The following is a 22,418-nucleotide window of genomic DNA, read 5'->3' on the forward strand; positions in this document are numbered from 1 at the left end:
CGTATTCTCCTAAAGACAAAGTCAGAGGTTATTTCGGGATGTGCTTTCATTTAGTTAACAAACGGAAAAATCGAAAAAAAAAGTTACAAAAGTTTCAAAGAATATAATTTATTTTCGTAATTAAGTAATAGCCTTCAGATAGATGAGAATTAATATTTGAACTACCGTCCAATTTTTTCTGTTAGTGTACTATATGATTAAATAAAAAAACAAACAAGCCATTTTTGAAATTTCAGCAACATTTAATAGAATACATGAGACAACAGAATTATATCTCAACAGTATAAAGCATATTCAGAAAATACCAGCATATTGGGACTTAGGAGAATAAGAAGTTTACAAGAAAGGTGGCCATCAGTTTCTGTTATTGATCTTACTCTAATGCTAAGTCTCATTCCTCGGTACCATGTTCATGATCCTCTTTACAATCTTTATGATGATCGCTGAAGGTAAAGTCGGTAACGGAAACTTTTAGAAACTCGGCTGCTTTTTGTTTCTCGTTATCGGTGAGAGTAGGATTTTTTGATATGATCAAAGTCTCAGCTAAAACATAGAAAGACGATATACTTTTCATACATTCAGAGAATGATGCAGCAACATTTTTAAAAGTATTTCGAAATTTTCTACCCATATTTCAACATAGTGATAAACATAAAATACCTTACACTGTTATGAGTTTTGACGCATGACCTGAATGACATCATATGAAACTCAATAAATGACTTGACTCTATTTTAATAATAATAATAATATTATTATTATTATTATTACTATTAAGATTACTATTATTATTATTATTATTATTACAGACATGAATTTTAATAGTAATAATACATGGATATATGTATTATTACAATTAAATATACCCTTTACTATTAAATCACTATTAAATATACACATTATATACACATACATGGATAAGGATCCATGAAGCATACTAGCATTTTTTATCTAATTTGATGGGTGACATGATTTGTTTTATTAAGCCAATGAATTCAATAACAGACAAAAAATTCTATTAGTAGACGGTAGATGGCGTAGTTTGTAGATGTTGGATAGCGACATAGTCTGTAGATGAAGAATTACTTGTGCGATGCGAGTGCCTCCAGCGAAGAATCTTTGGAGGTGTCATATAATAATAATAATAATAATAATAATAATAATAATAATAATAATAATAATAATAATTAAATAACATTATTTTGGTTATTAATGTAAAAATAAAGAAATGTTATCACACTATGCGCATTATAAATTATAATTCGTAAATATTGTGTTTATTGGAGGTCTGAAGTAGCTTTAAAAAACTTCATGCTTGGTCTCTAAGAGGAAAGTTTTCGATTTATTTAATCTTTAACCAATTCGCAATATGCGAGTGGGTTAGGGATTAGATCTGAAACCGCTCGTTACTGGAATTCGCATAAAAAAAATATGCATGTGCATATGTATGCCCATATAATGTGAGCTCATGAATAGAAGAAAAAAAAGGAAAAAAGGAAAAGGATTGTGCAAGAATTAACAATGCAATATTATCTTAGACCAACAAACACTCCTTTAGTGTGATTATTGTCCAAATGTTTGTAATTCAACTTCAAAAAGGAACAGAAAGTGTGCTTTTTTTGACAATAGAAAATGCATTTATGTTTAGTATGTTGTTCTGGACTTGTAGAATACCATTAGTTCCAGAACACATATTTTTTCGACAGAATCCCCAGTTAGTCGATCTCTAGTAGGAGCACGCACAGTTTTTTCATCCTGAAACTCAGGTTCTTAATCCTACATCTGAATATAGTCAACCGTAGAACTCACACTATTACAGAAAATAATACGAGTGGTAGGATTTAGGGCCACCAGATGGCGGTAGTTGCTGTACTCTCTCTCTCTCTCTCTCTCTCTCTCTCTCTCTCTCTCTCTCTCTCTCTCTCTCTCTCTCTCTCTCTCTCTCGCCTGAAAAGTTTTCATTTACGCATAGTCCTGGCTCGCTAACAGTAAATTGCTTGAGGGATGGAAATTGGCTGCTTATTAGTGTTCAAAAAGTTAGAGATAAAAGAGTTCTGACAATTCCCTTTGGGGAATAAAAGGTGTTCGACGATTTTTAAATTTTAGACTTTATTCTTGTAAAGTATGGAAATATTAGAGACAAAAAAATAAAAAAATCATCTTGAAATAACGTTCTTTTACAGAGACGTCATTAATTATCACAAGTCCATTGAAACTGCTCTATCACTTGCCTTAAATAGTCTAATCACATATTATAGCAGCAATCAATTAAAACCAAACCCCTTGAAAACCCAGACTGGCCTTTTCTACCTTAACAATAAGGAAGCCAATAGGAAGTTAGAAATTTCTTGGGAAGGCTCTAATTTAGAACATTCCTAGAATTCAATCTACCTCGGTGTGACTCTCGATTGCACCCCTTTTATATGAAACACACAGAAAAAACGAAGGCAAAAGTGAATGCAAGAAACGACATACTAAGAAAGCTTATTTCCTCCAAATGAGGTGTAGATCCTAGCAAAATGAGATCTTCTGCTTTGTCCCTTTGCTATTCTTCTGCTGAATATGCCTGCCTGGTATGGTCCAAATCCTGCCATGCTGAAAAACTTGACCCAGCATTGAATGAAAGCTGCCGCTTAATTACAGGATGCCTGAAACCAACACCACTAAAAGACCTGTATACTTTGGCTGTTATTGCACCCCCTTCAATTCGAAAATCTGCATTCTCAGCTGATGAAAGAAGCAGACAAATGAATGATGCACGCCACCCACTATTCGGTCAGACCACAGTGCCCCCAAAGACTAAGATCCTAACATAGCTTCCTAGCAACTGTTGAACAACCTAAAAACCTTCCAAAGACAAGACTTCAACAATGGCTTGCACTATATCCTGAGAATAATACTGGTATTCCAACTGCTGAACATCTTTCGCGTGGTACACACTTGGACTGGAATACTTGGAAAAGCCTCAACAGACTTCGAACAACAGTACGCTGCAAACACAACCTCATCAAATGGGGCTACCTCGCTGGACCAGATAATTGTGAGTGCGGGACAACCCAGTACATGGAACACCTTCTTTCTTTTCCCTGTCTCTAATCACCTTACAGAAAAGAGGACTTTATATCCTGCACAGAAAGAGCAGTTGATTGTGCAAGATACCGGAGGAACATCTGACCATATTTATTATATATAAATTATGTACAGCTCCTTTTTTCATATTTTACTTATTATTCCATATAATTCACCTATCAAATTTAAGCTGTTTTCATTTGTAATCTATCCTAATTTGTTGTAAATAATGTTGTACCACTTACTTACTACTACACGTGTTTGGATACGAAATAATTAATTATCATAACCGAACTATCTGCCTTTTAATATTTATATAACGTATACAGCTTATTTATTAATAATAAATGACAAATAAAACACACACACACACACACACACACACACACACACACACACACACACACACACACACACACACACACACACACACACACACACACACACACACACACACACACACACACACGCACGCACACACATATATATATATATATATAAAGAATTTTTTGTTAGCTTACTACAACAACATCCATATAAAGTATACTTACTTCGACTCTCGCAGTCTGATTGTGGAGAATGACAACAGTTACTACATTCACCACATACCTCGATAATTGTAAAACTGGAACAGTGATAAACCACAGTTAAGAAAGCGTCCATATGATCAGCTATAAAAAGAAAAAAAAATGTAAGAGCCCAAAATATAACTGTGATATTAAAGATATTTATTTAATTTTGTTTAAATCGCATCACCGAAAATTGCCAAAGCTACAGCACCAATTGTGAGCAAGGTAATAAATACAGGAACAAATAAATAGAGATTAATGAGTACGGTCGAAAGAACGAAGCAAAATGCACACCCTATTGCAAATACTGAGTCCGAATCCCATTGGACGTACGAAGAAGCTTTATAAGAACTTCACAACTGAATGTGAGTTAACTAGTGCTAAAAAATCTGTTTGAGTAACATAGGAGAAATATTTCACGAACATATAGAGCCATTGAAAATCTTGGCATCCGATGATAGCGGAAAAACAAACTTTAATTATAATAATTTTTTTATTATTTTCATTCTGGTTAAGATAAGAATATTCTATTTATTATTATTATATTTTTTTCATAATACTGTATATTATAAACAATAAACAGTAATGAAATACGATTAATATAACAGGTGTTGATACAGTTTAGATCATTGGAGACGACATTAAAGATTTATTTTTTTAGCAAGAAAAAATTTTAGTATATATATATATATATATATATATATATATATATATATATATATATATATATATATATATATATATATATATATATATATATATATACTTTTCATATCACATCATAAGTAGTATTAGGTTTCTTATACGCCTAGTTTCATGCTTGGCTGTGACAGACCATTGAGCCTAACAGGAAAGGGAAGATTGGTTGACTGGAATCTCTAAAATCCTCTTATCAACTAACTAAATTTGATCTTCAGACAAATATACAGATATCCAAGTCAAGACTAATGTTATACCTTTATTATATATAATTATAATATATAAGTAAGATGTCAGCTCAGTTCTAGAACTTCTTTTACTTACGCAGATGGCCACACAGAGTAAACCTAGATTCGCCTGAGCACACTTGAAATGCTTTATATCGAAACACTGTACAGTTGTGTTTGCAGCCATGCCTATAACAGTGGAATAAAATATACCATAAAATAAATTATCATCATGTAGTATTATGAGAATGATTAAAGTCTAATAATAAAACTAAGAGTTCTTAAATTATGCTGTTTTTATTTTATTATTATTATTATTATTCTTAACTTTAGTTACGATCAATAGACAATTCAGTAATTTCAGACTTTGTAAGTAATTATATAAGTAAGAAGTATAGGTAGGTAATTATAGGAATTGATGCCCATGGGTTTGGAGCATTGGACGATCTTAATGAATTATTTTTCATAAGTATAATTACAATAAATAATTATCTACCTGATGTGCCATGTTCCTAACTCTGAATGACTCTGAAACGCAGGGTTCGGAGTCAGTTATTAACTTCTTTACAATACATTTTTGGTTATTACAGGCTTAGAGAGATATATTTATGTCAAGACATACGTGAACATCTTTAGAAGGGAAGAAAAAAAATTATATTATCAGATATTTTAAATTAGTGAAAGGATTTTTATGGGGGAGGGGTTGGAGGACTGGAGTAGAAATCGGACTGAAACTCAGAATAAATTGAAAGCAGAATAAGGGAAGTCGGAGTTTCAAAAATATGAATTAAAAAACAGGGAATAAATCAAATATTAACCATAATAAATTTAGTTTAATCCTTTATCCAAGTGTGAGCAAACAAAGTTTACGCTTGAAAGTATCTTCAGGACTGGGGTAAGGTGGTACAACACCGGGTAACTCGTTGCAAAGGTGGAGTAAGCTTACATCACTCCTTTCTAAGTATCTCCCTTAATGCAAAACACATCTTCTAGTGGATATGTATAATGTTATGCATTAAGGGAAGGGCCACTATCCAGACTAGTTTCGACCTTTATTGAAAAATAAACTTTCAACATCTTTCTCTAATTCAGAGTAATTTAATAAAAAGGTGACACACCTTTTGGCAACTCCTATAGGTAAAGATGACCTCTCCTATTGCTTCTGCCTAGTAGCTCCACTTCTGGGCCTGGCTCCAACTGAAGAGACCTCAATAAAGGTCGAAACTAGTCTGGGTAGTGGCCCCTCCCTTAATGCATAACATTATACATAACCGCGAGGAGCTGTGTTTTGCATTATGGGAGATACTGAGATAGGAGTGCTGTTAGCTTGGTGCACCTTTGCTGCTACGAGGTGCCCAGTGTTGTACTACCTTACCCCAGTCCGGAAGATATTTTCAGGCGCAAACTTTGTTTGCTCACACTTGGATAAAGGATTAAACTAAATTTATTATAATCTAACCAAGTGAAAAATAAACCTTTGAAATATCAACCAATTAAACATCTTCTATGCTAGTCAACTATGAAGGCAGGACTTCTACCATGCGCACGTGCTCAACAATGCAATTAGATTCGGAATTACTTTAAATAAAAGCAACATGTTTTTAATATAATCACAGTTATTTTCTTTAGACGAAACTAATTATGCTACTTAAAAATAAATAGAATATTATACTCTTTTTTGTTGTTGTTGTTGTTGTCTCTCAGTTTTACAGCCATAATAAATACTTCAGTCGGAAAAGTTAGTTTATAAAGATGCATACAAATGAGATTATGTAAGGTATATGTGAGTCAAGAACGTGTTAATCTCTGTTCTTCTGCTAGTTTCCTAAATATTAATTTGTGCTGATTGCCTTTCAAATCTATAAGAGTGATCTTTACAATTTCGAGGTGTGTATGTGTTTAGATTATTTAGCATGAAAAAAAATTTGAATAGTAGAATTCTTGCACAGTGTCTAGGTCCATTTTTAAAAGTATAAATAATATTTTTAATTTTTAATACATTTATTAGCCTTCGGGGTTTAGTTAAGCTGGGAATATCGCTGTTTCAAATAAATATTTGCTAACCAAACTGTTGCCTTAAAAGGAATGAACCTTTGTGATGCAGAATTCCTGAACATTTAAAATCAATAAATAAGTATATATATAAAATTCACTCTTTTCAATAAATTTCTAAAAATATAACTTCTTGCTCCTTTACGTAAGTATTTTAAATCTTTTAACCTTACTACTTACGTAATATGTGACTTACCTCATTATTTTCCAACACAAATAAGTCGGCTCTGCTTTAATCATAAAATCCCAGCACAACTCTGAAGCGGTCAAAATAGTTCCGTTATTGGAATGAAGGGTTCCAACAATACAATGATTTCCTTCCAACTGTAAAACCATAAAATTAACATTTCTTTTTTAATATTAAGAAAAAATATGAATATTATTAATATGTGTGTCCGTACATGAGTGATTTAATTCCTTTCTTTGACTGATTACTTACTTTCATGCAGCGATTAGGTGATTTAATTAGTAATTAATGAATTCAACCACAGCATTTTTATGCAAATCTCCAGCACAAGGTGTAAAGCTATTGTACATTAGTTCTATGGTAGACTAAAGGCTAAATAAGCCCAACCCCTGTTCTAGAAGCCTAACATGAAACGTTTTTAAAACCACTTCAGATCTCCAAAATGATTTGACCTTGAAGATAAAATTACTTACCACCCGAAGACATTCAGAAACAGTTATGCCCTCAATAGGGTTCCAAAGATAATCATAGCCTGGTAGACCTGCTTGCATACCAGGTTATGATTATCCTTATTAAAGAGAACATCTTGCCATATGCATATGAAAATGGTTAAATTATTATCGACATCGAATTTAAATACACATTTTTACCACTGCAAGAATTTTGATATTCAAAAGGCGTGATGATTCAGACTACATCGTGCAAAAATAACCTGGTTTAGGGGAAGGAAGAAGTGGAAAATGAGTGGACGAGATATGCATATTGATTGGGTTTCGATTTGTATAATTACTTCCTTCTTATGTAATGTATTGTAAAAGGCCGATGGAGCAGTAGATAGGGTATAGAATAATAGTTAGAAAGTGAAGCATCTTCTCAATAGTGGAATCGAATATCGATAGGCAATCGTTTTTAGGAAAAGTTTAATTTTTCCAACCTCTGTTAATGAATATATAAAATTCACTCCTTTGACAAAGTTTGGATGCAAATTTCACCGGTTTTCCATTTTATTCCATTCCTCCAATCAGATATCAATCGTTTGTTGTTCTGAAGTTCGTAGTATTGGTCTCACCCTGAACTATAATTTAATTCTTTACGAAAGTATTCTAGTTTGTACCAGACTAAATTTTGAATCTCATATACACAACATTCGCCACCACACTTGGTTTGACGCCATATTATTATACATATTTTCAACTCAATTGAGTTATTCGAATTTTCAACAGAACAGCCACAGAGTAGAAACAAAAATTGTCTACACTATCATTTCATATTCATTTTCCTGAGTACTAGTTGATACTACCACGGTGAACAAATGAGTTGATAGCTATACATGACATGTCATACTAGAATACTCAAAACCTTTTCACCTCTCACCTCTTTTCAAAACTTTTCACCCCTCAGGATGAAAAGCATGTATGGCAATTTAGACTTCAACATTCATAACTCTCCAACGATCTAATCACTGTGAGCACTCTGCACCATTCAAGTCGAACATATGCTTAAGGTGATGTTTCGCTTGATACGTAACAGCAAACCCTCCATTGAAACCGAGAACAACTACAATTATTTTGAGTGAAATTTTCTATCTTTATACTTCACTAGGACATGATTTGTCACTCATATAATGCTATTGAGATCGTCCAACTTACCTTTGCCTACTTTGTTGGTCGAGTGGTTAGCGTATCGACCGCCAGCCAAGAGGCTGCGGGTTCGAATCCCGCCAGTGCATGGAATGTTGGTGACTTTCCTACAACTCTATATGGAAAGGGTATCTGCGACCCTATCACTTCTTGTAGCAGAAGGCTTCGCTTCCAAAACCCAGATGAGGTCAGTGATCATACAGCGTAAAGACGAACGTCACATGTCAATAACTAACTAACGTTTACAACATCGTGTACGTGGATTTATGAGAAATGCTGATCATTGTAACAATCATATTCTCCTACCCATGAACAAGGGGGAAGAGAAAATGAAGAAACTGTATATGAATACGACCAAGAAATTAAAAAAAAAAAAAAAACGAAACACAGAGAATGTTCTGCGATTATAGGACAACCACAACAATATGCCAAACGTTTTTTTTTTTGCTGTTTTTAATATATCAACCCCCCCCCCGACCTATACACACATATGCAATGTTACGAACACCATATATAAGAATGACATATGTGGTATGTGTGGTAGTGGGTCAGGAGAACGAAGGAATCTGACTTTTTTTCCCTTATGTTTTTAAGACTTGGGGAGAGGGATGTATTCATTGGTATGAGGAAGGCTATTCTAAAGAATAGATGTAAATAGCATGAAAGAAGATGATAAAAAGTTACATAATATGTTGGAGGCGAACTGCATATGGATGTTTACCAATAGATGAATAAATGAATGGCCGTGGCCAGTTTAGTAGAGTTGTCCCCATGAAATTACCTACAACAACATCAATGAGAAATCGGTTGTAGGAAGTCCGTTAGAGATTATCTATTAAGCCAGGTGTCTTCTTCTTCTGGATACAAGCGAGCATTCTGAGGAAGGTTTTGGGTGCACTCTACCACAAATATAAGAAAAATATTCTAATATCCGGCAGTTTTGGAGTTGATAAAATGTTAGAAGTTGTGCAGAAGAGAAGTAATGTTTTGAACAAAAAGAATGCCAAGTTTTTAAGAGACTGTGGAAACTATGGATGTGATGTGTTTAAGCTAGGACAGGCAATATATAAAACCCAACTCACAAAGAGAAACATGCCCATGAATGGCAGTTTCATGACTTGTTCCAAATATGATGAGCAATATAAGAAAATTACATAATTAAAAACAAAGGCAAAAATCATGAACATAACAAATAAATTAACAATCGTTTTACCTGATATCTGTCGTAGTCGTGGAGAGCATTTTGTTCCCCCAGGCATTTTCCCTCCTCATGATGAGCGTTAGATGTATGCAGAGTATTTATTAGTAAAAAAGATGTAATCATCAGTAGAAAACGCATATTTAGACTACAAGCTGTTAAATCAAAGAAACCAAAGTCTCTGCTTTCGAATCAAGTGTCCACACGATGTTCTCTTGTAGCTTTTTTATAGAACTGTAGCTGCGTCAAACATGAGGAAGTGGAACAGTTGAGAATCACGCCATGGAGGAGTATTAACAGATGGAACATCGGTTTGTTAAGCATAATACATGTAAGTGTATGTACATTGGTTTTTTCCTATTTTTTTTTACAGGATGTAAAGCACCTTGTAAGCACAATTCACGAGTGTAGAGATGGCAGGTGGTTTTACAAGATGTAAACCACCTGGCAAGCTAACATCATTAACAGATTACTCTCCAAATTATAATTCAACTTCAAAAATAAATTGTTTTTAATGTGTCTTTGAGTTCATCTTCATTACTAGTTCGTATAACAGCAAAATGAAGTGCCACCTCTGTTTGTATGAAATGAGTTAATAAGTGATCTGCATTTGAAAAACTTTTATAAAAATTCTTCGCTATATAGATTCGAACCGAGGTCTTTTTCAACTGAAAGGCAAATATGTCGTTGTCCTTGTGATGCGCTACGCGGATTCTATCTGATAATAGTCAAAAGTTGACAGAAAATCAAATTAATTTAATAAACATAAAAATCTCTTCTCATACTACCATCACCTAATGCTCAATTAAACTGCATGCAGTTAATGATAACCGGAAACTGCTCACGTCATACTCTAAATTCACAGATGCATAACAGTTATGTAAGTCAAGATGTGTGTCGAGAAAGGAGAGGAGGAGGAGGAGATGACTAAAGTACAGGTGACGTTTCGTCAGCAATGACGTGAGCTGAAGGAAATGATGGTCAAAAGACACCTGAAATTCATGTGATTACTGGAATAATGATGACTTTTACTGCTGTTTTAACACTATTTCGAACTCCGCATTAAGTGGTACTTGTATTACTTATTTATCTACAACAAAGTATCGTCCTGAACGAACATCACAATCTTCAGTAAATATGAATTTAAATGTCTAAATAGTTTAAATTGTAATGTAATAGATCTGTTTATTATGAAAATAAAATGAGAAAGAAAATAAGGTCATTCAAAATCACTGCATTTCTCACTGCAACAACAACAACAACAACAACAACAACAAAAAACCTATGCAGTCAATTTGTTTGTTTGTTTCGTTTTTGTTTCTTTCTGTTTTATGGCTCTAAACGTTATTTGTCTGCTTGCCTCTTTGAAGAGCAAACTCTCCAGAAGAACGCACTTTGCTCGATACGTCATGTATCGTTCATCATAAGCCTAGTAATATTCACAAGTGGTCTTCAGAGAGGTCACAGGTCGGTTCTATAGATGAATAACAAAAAGAGCACTTGTCCAGGCAACGTATTTTTTTTTTCTGGCTTCTCTGACCGACTTTCCTGTTTTCTATTGAAATCCTTAATAAAATGTGAAGATGGGGGGGAAAAATTATCTTCTTTTAGTGTTTAATGCACTAAAAGACTACATTTGTTAAATTATAAAAGATAAAACCGTAAGGTCACAGACATTAAAATTGTACACTTCATGCATAACAGCTGAATGTATACCTCATCGATCTCAAAAGTAATAAATAGATTAGTATTTTCTTTTAGGAAAATCTTTAAAACCTGATGGCAGCACGCTATTACAGTTTGAAGGAGTTTTCTTTATTGAACAACATCAAACGTTTAACTGATTGATTATGATTTTACATTTGATTTTGAGTACAAGTCAAGGAAGATATTTTGCACTTAAACAAGTGGAATAAAAATCATATGCACTTGTTGCCAATTTTTATATGTACGTTTTTTCAATATTTAGTTCTTATATTACTTAATAATTTTTTTGACTTTTTCTTAGAACACAAAATAACATTACGATTAATGAATTATTTAAATTCTTACTTACCTGACTGTAAGTATGAATTAAGATGGAGTAATGTAATAAATGCCTTCGAGAATTGGTTTCATGTTTGTGAGAGGAAAACAGAAGCATTCAGAGGAAAACTAACTTCAAACTAAATTGACACAATTGTTATGTATGTGGCGGGGGGGGAACTGGAACAGCAGAACAGGTAAGCAGCATGTGAACCATATCTACTTAATGCGACTCTCACCCACAAAAAGTTGAGGGCATAATAAATTAGTACCGTTAGTGGCGTAATTTTTTTAAGTATTTATATTTTTTAAAGAGATTTTACCTAACCTTTTTTTTTTTTTTACATAATCCAGAAACTGAACCTGGAATTTGTTTCAGGGGTCACCAATAAGCAAGACAGTGGTTTGATGGAGATGAAATCCATCTACCAACTAAAGACGAGCACAAATAACCCTGCTTAAGGCGAGGTTCGAACTCGTAAACTCATGGTGACGAAAGGGTATGCTATCCATTAAATCTAACGTTTACCTGACCCAATCAGATAAAACTGGTGAGTAATGTATACTGTCAATTTTAATTAAAAGTTACACTTCTTTTAATTACACCCCCTAGTCTTAAGAGTATAATTCCTGTCCCAAATCCTTGCATATATGAATTTTTCTAAAGTCTGCCTATTCAACACTCTTCTATCTAATACTACTTTCTTATCAAATTGCATATTCCCGCATTTAGTTACATTTGAATTGAAAATTTTCGCATTGAAAATGTTCTACCTGAAACCTTATCAGTTGCCAAATGATTTAAAAATAACAGATCATTCTTCCGATATGTTTTCTTATCCTGTGTTATCTATAAAGCACTATGAAAATATCCTTTACACCTCTTCAGAAAAAAAAAAAAAGGATCACATGCCTCGACAAATTTACGATAACAATAATAATAATAAATACGGAGTTAAATAATCGTATTTGTTTGTGTTGAGTTCCTCATTAGAAATTAAGAACAAAACCCAACAGAAATCTGCACATCGTGTTCTACACACACACACACACACACACACACGCACACACACGCACATTGAAATCACCTTTATCTGGGAACATGCTACTTTTTCTCATAGCAAAGTAATATGTCAAATCACACTAGACTTGCATTAGAATGCATAAATACTGATTGCTGGTCAGAGAAATATACTTTAAAACCCCTTTCAGTTCTTTACTGGCGCTACGATGTGTAATTTACGATCTACGTTCGTTTTTCTGGAGCCTTACAGTCGTTCAGTCATGTGAATAGGACGCCCTATACACCTCAGATTCTGTAAAGCAAAGGTAACAGTTGGGCAACTCATTTCTCTCAATCCCTATCGTCCACTGTAGATCGCAAGCAGCCGATGAAATAAAAATTAAAATTAATCAAACATCTGTATAGTCTCTGTTGGAAATGTAAACAGGAAGTTGCTCTTCATTGGCAACAGATTGTAAGTTATCTTAGATATTCCCTCGGTGTGACTGCTACTGGCGACTCCATCTATGTGCGAGCACTGTAACGATATATTTCATGACAGTCACATGATTACCATGGGTGGCCTAATGGCTAAATAATCAGGAAACTCTACTACAAATACGAAACGCAGAGCGTTGCCAAATCGTTCAAGTAAGCAATGGTAGAAGTTTCATATCAAGCGATAGAATCATCTCTCACTACAGTGACATCAAAACTCGCATACTCCAGGTTATAAAGTTAAAATAGTTAATGGAATTTTGCACATAATTACTATAACCTCATGTGGTTTCCAATTATGCACTTATTTATTAATTACTCATTTATTTAACTATTTCCAGTTTCATTTATTATTATTCGTAACACCTCCAAGGAGTCCGAAGACTCATCGCGGGAGGCCACCTACTGTACAACTCTTCGTCTCTTTTAAAGTTTTAAGGTGCTGAGAATACCGTATTCTTTTTATTATTTTGGGGCTTTCGTTTTTTTTATTACGTCAGAAAAGCTGTAACTTGCACATAATTACTATAACCTCATCTGGTCAGCAACTTATGTACTTATTTATTGATTACTCAGTTACTTAACTATTTGTTTGTTATTTTATTTATGAAGAACGTAGACTTTCGTCAGAAAATACCTGTAATGGGGAAGCGATGTTAGATCTGTAGTTGACTGGCTACTTCTGCTGCTGCTAGACATTGGCATGATATGTCACACAGTAGACAATGTAAGCATAAATCCGTGCGCAAACTTTTGGTAAGTTCAGTATGCAATTTCTTCTTTGATGTGTTGCTAAGTCTTTTAATTCGTTCACAGTTTAATTTTTATTCACTCAAAACTAGTGGAAAACTTTCAACTCATATTGGATGCTTTAGGTTGGTTAAGGGAGAAGATGCATTTGGATGATCTACCGGAGAAATAAACTCGAGTATTCGAGAGGAAAAAATCCTCCGCTACTCCCGTACTAGAAGAACTAACTCACCTTCGGTTTAAATCTTGTTATATATATTCCTCGTATCTTGAGAAATTCGAACTCTCATTCTAACAAATGAGAGCTATTTTCGGTATCTGATGTGGCAAATTTGAAATTCAGCGTTATGAATGCGACAAGACCTGCCCAGTTTTATCCATGTGACAAAATAAAAGCTTTTTTTTTTTGGTCATTTAGTGTAATTAGTTGGTTTTAAGGTGGTGAGAATCCGGTACACTTTTTATTATTTTGGGACTTACTTTTTTTTTACCTTAGAAAAGCTGTAACCTTTAGAAATAAAATCTCAGCTACCCCTGTTTACTATTCAAAACTCTTCACTTTAAACAGCTGAAAAAATATTCGCTTCTCGTTAATGAGAGCATTCGATCATGTTAACCGAGTGTGTTTTAAATAAGCAACTGTTCAGTTGGTTTTGAGCTTAAAGCAGTTTCATAAGAAGTTGTCAAACAAATCAAAAGTCATCATAAAAGACATTAAGTGGTCACTTTATTAAGAAGATCTCTCCAGTTAGAAAAACTGGAAGGTGTTCCTTAAAAGTGGCAACTCGGTAAGCCTTGCTAAATCATAACATCGTGTAATGCAGAGCGATGAAGGGTATAAAAAAGATTTATTATCACAAATAATCATTTCCCCGAAAAAGGAGAGCATTCTTGCACTGTTGTGTTTAGGACCATTGCTAGGGTGTGTGTGTGTGTGTGTGTGTGTGTGTGTGTGTGTGTGTGGGTGTGTGTGTGTGTGTGTTCTCCTCATGCAAGCACTGCTTCTCTTATTCTCAAAGAACTATGGCATAGGTGAATTACGTGTATTTTTTTTTTTGCTCGAGATAACAAACTAATTTGAAATTAAAATACATTTATGTGAAATAGATGATCATGCATTAACAGAGTTATGTTTCAAAGTGACGCTGCGGGTTTCAGAAATATTTCCATTCGAAATGACGAATTTAAATGTTTACAGAACTTTTTAAACTCAATTATTCATTTCATGATATTAATAGAAATGGCCTCAGTTCTGTTCTGGTATCTTATCATCTTCTTTTCTCGCAATCATTACGATGGTTGATGAAGATCATTAGATTTTTGTTCAAATTGAGATAAAAGACTATTTCATTTTTATCAGCGTTAACTCATATAAGGTCCTGTTTTCGATGCAACGAAAGTCTGTTCCTAAATGAAACCGAATTAATATTTTCCCACATTTTTAGAACAATACAAACACATTTTCTAAACAATAGTTTAGGAAATGTGTTAGCTATATGTTCATGATAATGGTGAATCACATAAATACAAAATCAGAATCATATATAGTTTTTATCATCCTTTTTTGAGGGACACATCTAGAAATAAAGAAAATGAAATCAATAACATGGGTCCCTTTCGGACATAATAACTACTTTAAGACACCATGAAAGATTTTCTGCTAATACCTGGTAGAAAGCTGATGGTATCGTGTGCTCAACTGTTTCTATAAAGCATTAGTAAATTCCACTAATGAAGAAGCCCCTCATGATCGTGCTATAACTCTACCTTCCAATTCATCTCATATCGGGACAGGTGGGAACTCTGTGCTGATCTCTGCAGTGTTCCGATATGATTTTTTTAAACTAGGTTTTTACAATCACTGGCTTGTAATATGAAGCATTATCGTGTTAGAAGAAGCGAAGGCCGAATGCTAGAATTTTGCATAATGTCTAGGACGTTAGTGTGTGATGTGACAGTCAGAAGTCAATGCATCTCGACCAGTGAAACTAATTCACACCCGAGAAAATCTCATATTATTCGTTGTTATCTTCGGACTTCATCTGATTAACATCTTCAGGTTTTCCAGGCGTTTTCCCATGTCTAAAAGCATCTGTAAGACAGGAAAGCTTTCGATCCACATGCCAATTTCCAGTGCTCTCAGGTCTAGGTTCTTGTGTAATTTAGTCCAATAGCAACCAGTGCACCTTGGACGCACTTATTGGAGATTGGGTTTGGTTGTTCACATCTCTAAACACAGATTCTCTGATGGCGAAATGAGGTGTCTAACTTTCTTGGCTCTTCTTTCAATATGTTAAGCTTATCTATTCATATCGTAGGCAGAGTATCATCTCCTGACTTCCATTTCTTCAACACGTTGCTAACTCTACTTGTTAATGATAATGTGCAATATCAAGAGCAGATATTTTCTCCTAAGTTTCGTTCCGCTACAATCATTCTTCCTGCAACGTATTTACCTGTTTGCGGGCATTCAGCATACAAGATGAATGTACTTAACAAACCGCTGATCCTCTTTAGATTACTTGCATCCGTTTTCCTCGGTCAAAAGAGCGTTTTTGTTAGCACTAATAAACCAAGAAGGCTAAGAACACCAACTGTAATAACATATATCCACTATAAAATTATAATGCGATATTGTTAATCTGAAATTCCACATATACATACCACAGATACAAAACTTCAACCGGAAAACGATTAATCGAAGGAAAAACGACATTTCACCCTGAATTAATTAATTAAATATATCTTAGCTAATCGAACAGAAATATGCATTTTGGAGAGGTGAAAAAAAACGGGGCGAGAATATGAGAAGCGCAAAAGAACAAACAAGGCGACCAAACATTGCGATTTAACTCTAACACATAACAGAAGAAATGCTATCAGTAATGCCTGTCCTGAGGCGATAGATAGTAACCTACCGTTGAACTTTCCTCCCAGGAACAGTTAGTAATCTGTCCTGGGGAATTTTGATATACTATACTTTCAAGTTTCTCAGCAAAAAAAAAAAAAAAAAACATCTGGACAGATTATCATGGAAAAAGATGAACTCAGGAAAAGGTCAACGAAATTGGAAACGGGCACGTATAATGAAAATTGCAACATGGAATGTAACGAGCATCGCACACGAAAAACATCGTACACATATATTATGATACATCAAACTATGAAGAAATATATATCTACTGAATGAAAGATTGATAAAAATTAGACCCTAAACATAATTGATAAACAATTAAACCAAGCCGAAGCAAAGATTTCATGTATTAACAGAAACAAAGAAAAAGCAAAAAGGTATACCAAAGAAATAACTATAATACAAATCCATAGTAAGAGTAAAAAAAAAAAAAAAGAGCAAAGGCAGACATTACGATTATGATACATAAAGCTATGAAAAAATACATACCTAATGAAAAAAGGATTAATAGAAATTCGACTCAAAACATTACCAGGCTGCATAACACTAATCACTGTTTGTGCACTAGAAGAGGAAAAGTGTAACAAAGTAACATATTTTTATAAAGAAACCCAGAATATTATAGATAAACAAATATAGCAGATTATTTACTGTTTGCTACTTCCAGGAAATTTAAATGTCAGAATAGAAAACAGAAAATAGGAAACACAAATAGAGAGATTTGGCGAAGATGTATGTAATCGCAAGGGATGCAAACTATGAGATTAAGCTAGCTTAGTTAATCCTAGATGTAAGAGCATATCTGGATTTAAAATGAATTCTGATCACTTTATGGTAATGGCAAAAGTCCGATTTAAAACAAAATGGCTAAAAAAAATTAAATAGAAAATGCTTTTCAGCAAAGTTACAAAATCTCTTCGTTACAAGATTCTCATGCCTGGTAGCAATACCAAAAATGCACTCATGAAAAAAAAAAAAAAAACGCACGAGAATCAAACGAAATAAAGGAGGGATGGGAAAATCTGAAACAACTGAAAAAAGCACCAACAAAAACTTTGGAATATAGGGTAACTGGAATAGAGAAATAGGAAATATAATTAAAAAAAAACAGTTACCAGAAATAGCTAAATTCTATTGCAAAACAATAGAAGCAGTAATAGTGTGATTACAAAAAGCGAAGTAAGAAACACACACACACACACACACACACACACACACACACACACACACACACACACACACACACACACGTAAAGAGAGAGAGAGAGAGAGAGAGAGAGAGAGAGAGAGAGAATAATATGTAACAGAACTAGAAAAAGATATAGCAATGCTATAAGAAAACTATAAAACAATAAAAATACCAACAAAGAAATACAAGAAAGATAATAATACAAACAATAGACTTAAGGAAATTGGGAAACTTATTTTCAAAATCTCTGGACTGATGATGATAATAAAGTAAATTTTATATTAAAAAAAAATAGAATAACCTAACAGAAATACTAGAATGTCAGAAACTAAAAATTACAACGAATAAAATTCAACAAAGCACCAGGTGAATACAATATAAATATGAAAATGAGCAAAAAAGACAGGTGCAAAATTAAAAAAAAAAAGAATTCTGGGATTCTTTAATGAGGTTTGGATTTCTGGAATATCTTCTAATTCTTCGGGGGGGGGGGAATCACTGGTCATTCCAATTTATAAAGGGATTTAGAAGAATTAGAGTAGTAAATGAAAGGTGCAAACTATATGTAGAGATTTTTGCTAAAATTATTAATTTATAAGAGAAGAGGATTTCAAAGAGAAACACACGTGATATTCCTTGATTATGAAAAACCTTAAATAAAATTGACAGAAAAATTATTTGAAATATCAACAATTTAAATAACTCTTAAATTATATTCAAGAAATACATACAAAGAAAAGCGAAAAGGTACCAAAGAAATAACTATATACCAATCCATAGAATGGAGTAAATAAAATAAAATAGCACCAAATTAGAACAATATCAAAATGTATGGGTATATCAAGAGTACGGCGGGGATGTAACCTATCATCTTTGATTTTTAATATATATATATATATATATATATTAAAAAAATATATATATATATTAAAATATATATATATATACAGTATATATATATATATATATATATATATATATATACTCACTATCTACCAATAATTGTCCGGACACTTTAGCAATTTCGCATTGATCACCGCCTGTACTCGTTGAGGCTTTCCACCAATTAGCGGCAACATCAGGTTGAATTTATCTCCATTCCTCCATCAAAGCAGCACTGAGTTCAGCGACAGATCGAGGACGAGCTGCTCGTCCTCGATCTGTCGAGGACGAGCTGCTCTGGATCTCAATCGCCATTCCAATTCGTCACACAGGTGTTCGATGGGGTTGAGATCAGGATTCTGCGCAGGCCAGGACAGTCGGTTAACCTGTTCATACCATTCCATAACAGCTGAAAGCTTTCTGACATGAGGCATTGTCATCTTGATAGTAACACAGGTCCGTTCCATAGAAACTCCACAGTGTAGGCAGCACTTGATTATTCAGAATATCAAGGTACCGAGCTGCCGTCATGGAACCACGGACAACGACCAGTTGTGCTGTTCCAAAAGGAATGGCACAACTGGTCGCCATTTCCCTGCATTCCCTTTTTATTGGGTGCATTCCCCATAACAAGGGGAATGCATCCCACACCGCACCATTATTCCTCCACCACCAAACTTTACTGGGGGCACAGCACACTGTGGTAACAAGCTTTCACTAGGCTGCCTCCATACTCACACCCTGGCATCAGACTGGAAACAGGTCAACCTTGATTCATCGCTGCAGTAAACCGTTTTTCACTGGTCAGTTGTCCAGTTGCGCCAGACGAGCCTCCTTGTTTCTTATTCTGATGTTCGGCTTATGTGCTGCTGCTCTTCCGTGGAAAAAAATGGAGTTCTTTTTTGTATAGTATCAATGTGACATTGATACTATACAAAAAAAGTATCAGTGTCACATTGATATGATTATACTAATTTTCGGCGGCTGTCCTGGGTGTTTTCCAGCACTAGCGAGTTTTCATTTGTTGATCACATCGCCAACCGTTGATTATTTTAGATGCTCCAATTGAACGGTAATGGTACCTGTGAACATGCCATCAATGTGACAGACCACGATCACACCTTTCTCGAAGTTTTGTATAGTATCAGTGCTCACCATGGTGTTACTGGTGCTCTGGAACTCATCCTGGATGGTCTGTGCTGATTGTAGCCGGTTTTGCGTGACACCCATTTTAACACCTTCCCGTTCCTGTCACTAATTTTCGGCGGCTGTCCTGGGTGTTTTCCAGCACTAGTGAGTTTTCATTTGTTGATCACATCGCCAATCGTTGATTTTAGATGCTCAAATTGAACGGTAATGGTACCTGTGAACATGCCATCAATGTGACAGACCACGATCACACCTTTCTCGAAGTTACTGAGTTCACATCGTGCTGCCATACCACCTGTATTTAACTGCTACGATGAAATACTGTTTCCTACTATCTGTACACCTATTTTTATGTTCTTAACGAAACTGGAATGTTTCATAACTTCAAATAGCAGGTGTGTCCGTACAATTATTGGTAGACAGTGTATACACACACGAATTCAAACAACAGGAATGAAATTTCTCTGAAAAACAACTTGATATTAGCCGGCCTGGCTGGCCCAGTGGTTAGCTTATCCGCTCTCCAACCAAAAAGCTGGAGAGCGAATCCGCCGTGGGCATGGATTTTTGTGATTGTCTGTGAAAATACTAGTAGTAGTGGCAGGCGGTAGATGGCGTTGATGTAGATGATGAACGTAGTTGTAGTTGGTGGATTGAATGGTGGGGACGGAGAGTTGTGGAGTAGGTGCCCAACCTCGATGAGTCTTTGGACTCCCTGGAGGTGTTATATAATAAGAAGAATAATATACCACGTATGACCATAAACAGAAATGGATAGACCATCTGGACCGAATGGACAAGAGTAGACTGCCAAAAATACTATACAGATATAAAATAAATGGAATAAAAGCACTGGAAGACCAAAAAATCGAAGGCAGTTCATGATAAAAGGAAGGTGAAACTCCTCTAAACCTGAACTTAAAAAGGAGTATAAGAGAGAGAGAGAGAGAGAGAGAGAGAGAAGAATATAGTTACTGGATCCAAATGTGAGACTACAGCCCTGAGTAGGATGCAAATAAAAAACTACTACCAAGGTGGAAAAAAACTGTACAGTTTTTTCCTTCTTGGTAGCAGGAGGAAAAGAGGAAAAAACTGTGCAGAAGTCGGAAGACAAACCTTTCAAACAAATTGAAACATCCATGGTTAGCCTGATGGAGTCATTTATTTTCTCGTTGTTTAATATCTATATGAACAAAATCTCGTATGTCCATGAAAAGCAAACTATCGCAAAATGATGTAGCATTGAACTACAGTGCACGCTAATTTTCAGTGAAAATACAACACATGCAGGAAATTAATCCTCAAAGCGGTTTGGTATGAGGTCCATCGTCTGCAAGGCCAGATTGGCCTTGCAGACCATGTGTTTCCTACTAAGTGAAACCGATGTCCTTCATTTGGTATTGTGGTGTGTTTGAGAGTGTTGTCAAAGTTATTTTTAATCCATGAAGATGTCTCAGTGACTGACACGAAATATTGGAATCATTAAAATTAGTTTTAATCTTTTCCCAGTCCTGATAATAGTCCATTAAACCTCCAACGCGATTTAGATCAGTATATAGGTCACTTACTGTAGACGATCCTGAAGCTTGAGATGTTTGGGCCCTGCAAGGTTTGTCATTTGAGTAGAATATGTGGAAAGTACTAACAGCAGGAAAACTGGTTGGGATTTGATCAGTGAGAGATAATTTAGATATATGAGGAAGAGGACGGATGAAATAATAGTACTCTGAGGAACACAAGCATTAGTCAGATAATATGAAGAGAGAGAGAGAACACCTTCCACTATTACATGCTTTTAACACCTGAGAGAAAACTTTCAATACAATTACGATGGGAGGAAAGCAAACCATAACATATGGCAATTGCTGAGAAACCCTCCATTCCTGTAAAAGCACAGGTTTCTGGAAATCTTTTTTCAGAGCACTTGTTCAGAGGTGGGTGATGTAGGCGAGGAGATCTGCTGTGGATCGTGTTTGGTAAAATCCATATTGGTGATCACTGATTAGTTGACAGATCTCCTCATGTAAAAGAAATTGAATGACCTTTCTCCCCATTACTTTAGACGATACTGAGGTGAGAGCAATAGGTCCATAATTTGTTGATGAACATTTCAATTGGCTACATACTCGTATAGAATTCATTCCGTGTTGTAGGATGGACCCAGCTAAGTATAATGTCGTGTAGATGATGAAGAACAGTGTGTTTAAATTATTAAATTAATTAGACGTAGTGAATTATTTATTTGCATCCCATGTCTACATTGTTTTATCTTCATTGGCACAGGTGCTGAGCTTTCTACATTTATTCATTTCAGAGTTGGCCCTGTTAATGATGATTTTGCAGCATTGGAGGCTTCAGTGTATGCTG

General features: G+C 34.7%; 1 protein-coding gene across 1 annotated transcript in view; it reads right to left on the minus strand.

Annotated features, from left to right (window-relative positions):
* Positions 1–303: 303 nt before the first annotated feature.
* The window catches only part of LOC150094763 (uncharacterized), a 42,735-nt gene continuing 20,620 nt past the window's right edge, over positions 304–22,418 (minus strand). The window contains exons 2-5 of the mRNA XM_090410924.1: positions 6,813–6,940; positions 4,662–4,753; positions 3,621–3,740; positions 304–543 (exon numbers count right to left, since the gene is read on the minus strand). Coding sequence (XP_090267050.1) covers positions 392–543; positions 3,621–3,740; positions 4,662–4,753; positions 6,813–6,856 — 408 coding nt within the window. The 5' untranslated portion in view covers positions 6,857–6,940 and the 3' untranslated portion in view covers positions 304–391. The remainder of the gene's footprint in view (positions 544–3,620; positions 3,741–4,661; positions 4,754–6,812; positions 6,941–22,418) is intronic.

This window comes from Typopeltis vanoorti, chromosome 21, assembly GCF_054136105.1.
Source record: "Typopeltis vanoorti isolate ZY-2024b chromosome 21, IOZ_Tvanoo_1.0, whole genome shotgun sequence".
NCBI classification, from domain to species: Eukaryota; Metazoa; Arthropoda; class Arachnida; order Uropygi; family Thelyphonidae; genus Typopeltis; species Typopeltis vanoorti.